The 7558-nt window shown below is 56.9% G+C and overlaps 1 protein-coding gene across 1 annotated transcript; it reads left to right on the top strand.

The window, feature by feature from the left end:
• The first annotated feature begins 334 nt into the window (after nt 1–334).
• On the top strand, nt 335–6393 carry CCDC25 (coiled-coil domain containing 25). Its single transcript, XM_010131555.1, has 8 exons — nt 335–377; nt 954–993; nt 3316–3367; nt 4009–4084; nt 4235–4338; nt 4801–5003; nt 5730–5775; nt 6364–6393. The coding sequence occupies exons 1-8, from the start codon at nt 356–358 to the stop codon at nt 6391–6393; spliced, it is 573 nt and encodes a 190-aa protein (XP_010129857.1). The 5' UTR covers nt 335–355.
• Nucleotides 6394–7558: the final 1165 nt, after the last annotated feature.

Raw genomic sequence — 7558 nt, 5'->3', positions numbered from 1 at the left:
TGTAAACATGGTGTCAGCCTTTCAGGCTCACAGCCAAGTGCTTAATGGTTCCGCTGGCACAGTCTGAACCACCTGTGGGATGCTGGGGGTGTTTTCCCCTGAAAGCTGGTCCTTGCTGGATGAACGCGGCAGAAGCGCCACTTCCCAAAGTCTGTGGCAGCAAAACCACCTTCCTGTGGCACCAGGAGGGGAGTGAGAGGGAGGGAGGGAGGGACGAAGCTGGTTTTGTTCTAATTTTGTGACCAATTTCATATTTCTCATGTGTCTGTCATTCCTCGTGTGGTTTGTCCAAACACCTTCTGATTTATTTTCCTCTTTCTGTCCCTCAGTTGCTCCTTCCCTTTACACCATCTACATGGGAAAAGATAAGTACGAAAGTAAGTACAGGAGTATAGCGGTGCCCGACGGCTCAGGGCTGATTTGGGGGGTTTAAGGCCATTTTGAAAATGTTAATTCAGTGTATTGTTTGAAAACCTGTCCACTCTTGCTAGTGGTTCTGACTCACCCCTCTGAAACCCCCTTTTAAATAACCTCTGCAAACCCTCTGGGCAAAGGAACTGCCTTCAAATACAAGTGAAAACTAAATTATCTGAAAAAACCCAACCCTCTGTCTAGAGAAAACCACAGGTTTGTGTTTGAGATCTTTTTGCGAAACAGCTCCCTGTTTCCCTGTCCAGGCTGAGCTTTTCCCCTCTCCATGGGTTTCCTGAGCGCGTCCCTGCCCTCATGGTGAGGGTGACGATTCTGCTGTTGGAAGAAACACAGTTTTCAGTTAAAAATCTCAGGGCACTGGGGTGGTTCCGCTGTGCCTGGTGCAGGCAGGCACAGCGTTACAGCCTGCTGAGTGGTGGAACAGCGGCTGAGCCGCAGCAGAGTGTTCCTGCTCGACAGGTCTTTGGATTTGGTGCTGACGAGCTCCTGGGCTTTGCTCACGGATGGTTTTATTCCTGCAGATGAAGACCTGATAAAGTACGGCTGGCCTGAGGATATCTGGTAGGTGCTGACACAAAGTGCTTCTGTTATGCAGCCAGAACATGGGACTGTCCCAGCCCTCTTGCTCCCACGAACGCTGCAGAGTTCCTTTTCCCCAGGCCGCAGCGGTTCCGGTGTGACCCCAGGGCTGCAGCAGACCTGGGGGTGGGTGTTGGGACCCCATTGAGTCTGAATTAGTCTCCTCTTGCCCTCCTGCTCTGGTCATGGTGAGAGCTGGCCCCTTTGTGAGGCTTTTTGGGGTTTATCTGTGCGTGGAGCTGCTGGAGGAGCCGTAACTCCGTGCAGGGATGTTGTGTTTCAGAATGCAGGTGCTGCTCTTGCTGCCATCAGGAAAGGGGCAGGGGGAAACAGGAAGGGCAGCCTGGGTTTGTAGGTGAGAGCAGTTCCCGAGTCAGGCAAGAGGAGCATCTCCATGCACAGACAAGTGAAACCAGCAAAACCAGAGGATGATGGAGGAGAGGGCCAGTGGAGGTGCAAATGTGACACCACGGAGCAGCAGGCGGGGCCTGGGGACGGAGCCAGGAGTGTTTACGAGCAACAGTAGATGCTGCACCTGGAGAAAACTGTCTGCTGCCTCCAGTGCCTCTGCATGTGTCTCATGTAGCCCCAGTGTGTGCGGAGGGCAGGTGCTGGCCTGGCCAGTAACGCAGCCATTGCCGGCTCTGGGTTGGGCGGCAGGAACAGAGGAGCGTGGTGGTTTGGTTCCTGTCAGGTGAAGCCCATGTCTGCCTGGGCAGAACCACTAGAGCAGGCAGCTAGAAGCGCTCTGACGTGCGTGGGTTGGGTTTGGCTTGTGAGATCCTACTGGAAGAGACAAACGAGGGAAGGGGAGTTCCCAGTCCCACTGGCAGTGGTTCCCAGCAGCTTCACAGGCTGGGTGAGCCCCTCAGGTGGGCGGGGTTTGTGAAGGAGTTTGCTGGCTTCCAGACACCACTGCACAGAGCAGACATGTCACAGCTGCTGCCCTCCTCTGTGCTCGCAGCTCCTAACCAGTCACCACCTGGACTGTGCCCTTCTCGCTCCTCAGGGCCGAGCCGAGGTGTCTGGGTAGAGCTGGATCTTCCACAGGCAGCAGCTCTGTGCTCTGCAGAGAATGTTGTGGCAGCAGTCAGCTCACTGGCATGGGAATGGTTTGTCTCCTTCAGCAGCAGAGGTTCTATTCCAGCTGGACCACACTTTGTTTGGGCAGTATCACCTTCCTTTGTGTCTCCTGTTTGTCCCATCCCTGCAGAATTTCTGTCTATGCTGTTACTGTGGAGTGACCTTGAGATTCATCCTCAAACTGCCCGAACCCTCACAGTCGTCTTTCCCATCTCTCTTGTATCTTGCGGCTCACACCGACATCACCCACGTTGGGTTTTTTGATGTCGTGGCTCCTTTTGCAGGGTCCTCCTGGGAATTACCTCCTCCCGGTGTCTGGCACCATTAGACTTAACTCCTGCTTGAGAGGGGTCTGGTGGAACTGGGGGAGGAGGCTCAGGAGGTGCCAGTGGGAGTCGGTGTGTTGGTGCCGGAGCATTTTTCTTGAAGCAGGAAGGAAAAAGCCCTGTTTCATGTTAAAAAGAAAGAGGTGGGAAGGAAGGGCAGGAAGTGACCTGAGGTCAGTCCCCACCGCCCTGTCCTTGAGTGTTGATCAGGACAGAGGCTTTAAAACTGGGTGATGGTGGTGAAAACAGTCAGGTTAGAGGAGATCTGGAGACGGGCAGCTGGAGCCACCTCGGAGAGGAGGAAATGTGCTGCGAGCAGGGAGGGGCTGGAGTGCAGAGGAGAGCACCCCCAGACTGGGGGGAGAGCACTGGGGGTCACTGAGGCTCAGGAGATCTTGGATGGAATGGGTGCTGAGCTGGTGTTCACCTGCTGTCGGGACTGGTTTCCGGGGAAACCGCTGGGTCCTGTGCTCTTTTCTGGCAGCATCCCCTGGTCCCACTGCTGGCGGGTCTGTGGACCAGCGGTACTGAGCAGTGAGGAACTGAGGGTGTTTCGCTCTGTGACCAGTCAGTCAGTGGTGTGGCAGTGCCTGCTGCAGAGTTCACGGGTTGCTGTTTCTCTTCAGGGTTAATAGACCCAACCACCCTGGAGTGGGCTCATCCCGTGGATGGTGCTGGTGTGCAGAACATGGAAAAGGGAAAAAGGAGGGAAAAGGGGGTTTATTTCTCCAGTCTCCCACTGAGAGATGCTCCCACTCCTTTCCCTGCTTTAACCATGTACATCATGAACATTCCTCTGCTGGTGCTGTCCTCAGGGAGTTTTGTCCCGTGGTGGAAGTCAATCTTTCAGCACAGACCATCCCTTCTCTGCTCAATGGGCTTTTCCCTTTGGTAGGTTCCACGTGGACAAGCTCTCTTCGGCTCATGTCTACCTGCGGTTACACAAGGTAATCCTGGATATGTCTGTTTAAAACATTCACGTTCACCTGAGTAGAATTGCCCCTGCCCGTTCTGCACTGATTCCTGCCCACGAAACCATCTCTATCATTAAAGTCTGCTGGGCTGCCTCGGGGTGCAGGTAACCCCTGATACAGGGAGGCTGAATTTCCATCCTCTGTTACCAAACAACATTGTGGGGAGCAGGAAGTTGAATGTGGCCCAGCAGGACAATTTGGTTTTAGGCTTGATACCAGCCGTGTATCCAGGAGCCATCACCCTGCTAAAACAGGGAGAAAACCCGTGAGGAAAGGGTACAAATCACTCATGGTGCTGAGCTGCTCCGTACAAACGCCATGGAGGAGTCCAGTGCTGTGAAGGTGCAGTGCAGGGATGCCGGGGGTGGGGCAGGGTGCGTGGTTGTGGAGCATCATGCTCTGCTTCCACCCCTGGAACCGTTGGAGGTCAGGTTGGCCCTTGGGGCTCTGCTCAACCTGCTCTAGTTGCAGATGTCCCTGCTCCCTGCAGGGGGTTGGACTGGATGAGCCTAGAAGGTCCCTTCCCACCCAAACTATTCCATGACTCAATGGTTCCTGGCCTTCCTGTGCTCACCAGTCCCATCAGCCACTGATGTTGCCTCACTCTGTCACAGGGGCAGACGGTGGATGATGTTCCAAAGGAAGTTCTGATAGATTGTGCCCATCTGGTGAAGGCCAACAGCATCCAAGGTAACAGCAATGCCCAGGAGATGGGTCTTGTCTCGCTCATAGTGTTTCTGACAAGAAAAACCACCAGCGCTTCCAGCTGCCTGGGTAGAGTTTAAGACCCCTCGCAGCAGGGAGGGAATTGACGCATTTCCCTTCTCCCCTGCTGCCCAGGTTGCAAGATGAACAATGTCAACGTGGTCTACACACCGTGGAGCAACCTCAAGAAGACGGCAGACATGGATGTGGGGCAGATTGGCTTTCACAGGCAGAAGGATGTAAGTGTTTGCTGCGAGGAGCTGGGTGGGTTCTCTTCAGCATTTTCCCTAAACACAGGGAATTGTGTTGAACACAGAACTGTTTGGGTTGGGAAAGCCCTTTAAGCTCCTCGAGTCCCAGTGCTCCCCCAGTGCTGCCAGGTCCCCACTAACCCCTGCCCCTCAGCACCACCTCCACACGGCTGGGAAACCCCTCCAGGGATGGGGACTCCACCACTGCCCTGGGCAGCCTGGGATAGCCCTGCACAACCCCAGCGGGGAACAAATTGTTCCTCTGGAACAACCTCAACCTCCTCTGGGCCTCCCTCTGCCGAATATGCCTCAGGGGCTGGAATTTCCCCAGCCCCTGGTTTGGTGGGACTCAGCCGTGTGTCAGGTGCAATGGGGGGTTTTCCTTCCGCTGAGAAAGTGCCGGAATAGAAGTGTTTTTTCCTCAGGGTCACAGTTCTTTACGCTCCAAAGGTGAAAATGCTGACGGTGGAGAAAAAGGTGAACGAGATCCTGAACCGGCTGGAGAAGACCAAAGTGGAGCGTTTCCCAGACCTGGCTGCGGAGAAGGAAGCCCGGGACAGAGAAGAGAGAAACGAGAAGAAAGCCCAGATCCAAGAGATGAAGCGGAAAGAAAAGGAAGAGATGAAGAAGAAGAAAGAGCTGGAGGAACTGCGGTAAGTCCTAAACTGCCGCGCCAGCTTCTCTGCCCCACAGTGACCATCAACACTGGGAGGTCAGCGCTTCCTGTTCAGTGGCCCCAGGCCAGTGTGACTCTGTACTCAGCTGAGCTGGCGCCAGCGTCTGCATGGCCCAGCCACTGCCTTTGTGAAGACAATAACCATGTTTTCCCCCATTTCTCCTACGCTAAACCCAGGTTAAGCCCTTGTTAAAAGGAAGGGCCGTGGCTTTTCAGACCTGCCCCTCGCTGGGGTGGGACTGGAGTGGTTGCTCCTAGCTTGGTGCAAGCCTGGGAAAGCACTGCAGAACCACAGCTGTGAACACTGCAGGATCTCCTGGGTGGTTCACACTGAGAGCTCAGGGAATAGGGCTCAGAGGAGCAGACTGCGGTGGGCAGAAGCCACCCTCCGACGTGTCCATGCTGCAGAGCGAGGGCCCCGTGGCTTGTTTAACCTCAACCCAGAGCTGCCTCTTGGCCCTCTCCCAAAGTGAAGGACTTTCCTCCTCCTGCTGCTTCCAGAGCAAAGCTGTGGAGTCTGCACAGCGCCTGGGCTTTGTCTGCTCGGTGTAATTAGCCAAAGGGCAGAGATGAGCGAGCGCTGGTTCAGTCTGCAGAGTTCAGAAGGGAAAAAAATAGTGGTTTTCTCCTTCTTGGTCCTATTTTACCCTGTTTGGTGGGTTTTGAAAACGTATCATGGAAGATCATGTCCTTCCCCTTGCAGGAGCTACTCGTCTCTGATGAAGGCTGAGAACATGTCCTCCAACCAGGTACGACCCATGGAACTCTGGCCGAGGCGGCTGAGGGTCCCTGCAGGGTGGTGGCGGTGCAGCTCCATCCCCCCGGCTCTGTGAAAGATGCTGCCACCTTCACCCCACTTCGCTTCTGCCAGCCAGAAGGAGCCTGGGCTGTGGAAGTGGGAGCAGGGTCGTCCCAGTCCCCACCCCAGGGGAGGAACGAGGGGAGCTGGAAGTGGGGCACCAACCTGGGCTCTGCTTGGGAGCTCCTTGGGCGCAACCTGGCTCGTGTGGTCTCCTCAGCAGCAGCTGTGACCTGCGTGTGCCACCCCCTGATGGCAGCCGTGACCCCATGTGGCTCCCAAGCTGGGCAGCAGCTCCGGTTGTGCTACAGGGATGGGCCATGGAGCTGCTGGTGGGAGCCTGGTCTCCAGTTCCTCCCAGGTCACAGCGAGGGCCTCGCTCAGGGCTGTTCCTGCCCCAGAGCTGCGTCCTTTCGGTCTGGTTTCAGGCTGTTGGTACCGGAGTGGCAGGAAACCGGAGCAAACGGTGCTTCTGAGCTCACCGTGTCACTGGTCCCCCCTGTCCCACACACGACGATCCTCACTTTTCTCCCCACAGGATGGCAACGACTCCGACGACTTTATGTAAACAGAGTCTCTCCTGCCTCGCTCACGGGGTGGTTTGAACCCGCCGCCATCGCTAAGAACACCAAAAAACCCCCAAAGTGACCTCTGGCCCCACTTCTGCAGCACCCGCTGGGTTCTCCTGGCGCCCTGACCCGCTCATGGACACGGACGAGGTGGGAAAGGAGAAGATCCACGTGCCTGCACGTACGTCGCTTTGTCGGGGACAAAGTGGGTGGTAGAACTGACTTCCAGTTCCCCAGAGACGATGGTGTTTATTCCGGGTGCTCGTTGATCGCGGAGCTGCGGGGCTGAGCCGGGCTGTGGTGGCAGTTGTTAGCGCGGGGTGGGAGCAGCCCCAGTGTGTTTCCTGGTAAATCACGCTCCGTTCACGCGCTGTTCCTTCGAAACCTCCTCTGGAGAGAGAAGTTGGTGGAGCAGGGGGCAGTTTTGCACCGGGCCGGGCTGGAGCTGCTGCCCGAGCGCTCGGGAAGGTTTCCCGGATAAATCCCTGCGGAACAGTCGTGATGATCTGCACAGCGAGTGTCCGTGTCACGATTAAACTCATGCTGTGCTGGTACAACCTGCTGCGGGCTGGGGGTCACCCGGGGTGCTCTGGGCTTGAAGGAAGGGAGGGCACAGGGTCCGGTCCCTCGACAGCTCCCAGTTCCTTGCTGGGAGGAGGGTGGTGGGCTCTGCATCCTCTCACTGCTTGTGTCCTGTCTCAGTTTGGGGTGACTCCAGCTAATGCCACCCCAAATTCTCTGCTGTTTTTTGGACCCAGGGCCTTGAGGTGGGGGTAAACCACCCGAGGGCTGATGGGGAAACTGAGGCACAGTGCAGCGATTGGTTCCCTTCCCATTCCCAGCAGCCCCGGGCTGAGGCAGGGGAGATGATGGGAGGCCCCTGCAGGGCGAGGAGTGAGGAGTGGGGGGGGACCCCCATTTCCCCTCCCAGCCCCTTTGCTGCCGCGGGGCCTCCTTCCTCCCGGCCATCAATGGGCCCTTTCATGGGCCGCAGGCGTTGGCCGGGCCCTGAGCGCCGGTGCTGAGCTGAGCTGGGCTGAGCTTAGGCGGGCCGCCGGCAACGCCCCGGCCCTGCAGCTGCAGCCTGTTGTGCTTGGCCGTGGGACCCGGCTCCTCCCGCCTTCGGTGGTGGGGGAAGGCCCCTCCTCCGCCCCGCCCGTGGCG

The sequence above is a fragment of the Buceros rhinoceros genome, unplaced genomic scaffold (genome assembly GCF_000710305.1).
Source record: "Buceros rhinoceros silvestris isolate BGI_N320 unplaced genomic scaffold, ASM71030v1 scaffold16492, whole genome shotgun sequence".
Taxonomy (NCBI): Eukaryota; Metazoa; Chordata; class Aves; order Bucerotiformes; family Bucerotidae; genus Buceros; species Buceros rhinoceros.
The sequence above is the reverse complement of the archived record's forward strand: the minus strand, read 5'-3'. Positions and strand labels throughout refer to the sequence as shown.

Coding starts and splice junctions, on each gene's coding strand:
- CCDC25 (XM_010131555.1), top strand. CDS start 356: ATGGGAAAAGATAAGTACGAAA. Junction 378..953: donor GGGAAAAGATAAGTACGAAA/GTAAGTACAGGA, acceptor TTATTCCTGCAG/ATGAAGACCTGATAAAGTAC. Junction 994..3,315: donor GGCTGGCCTGAGGATATCTG/GTAGGTGCTGAC, acceptor TCCCTTTGGTAG/GTTCCACGTGGACAAGCTCT.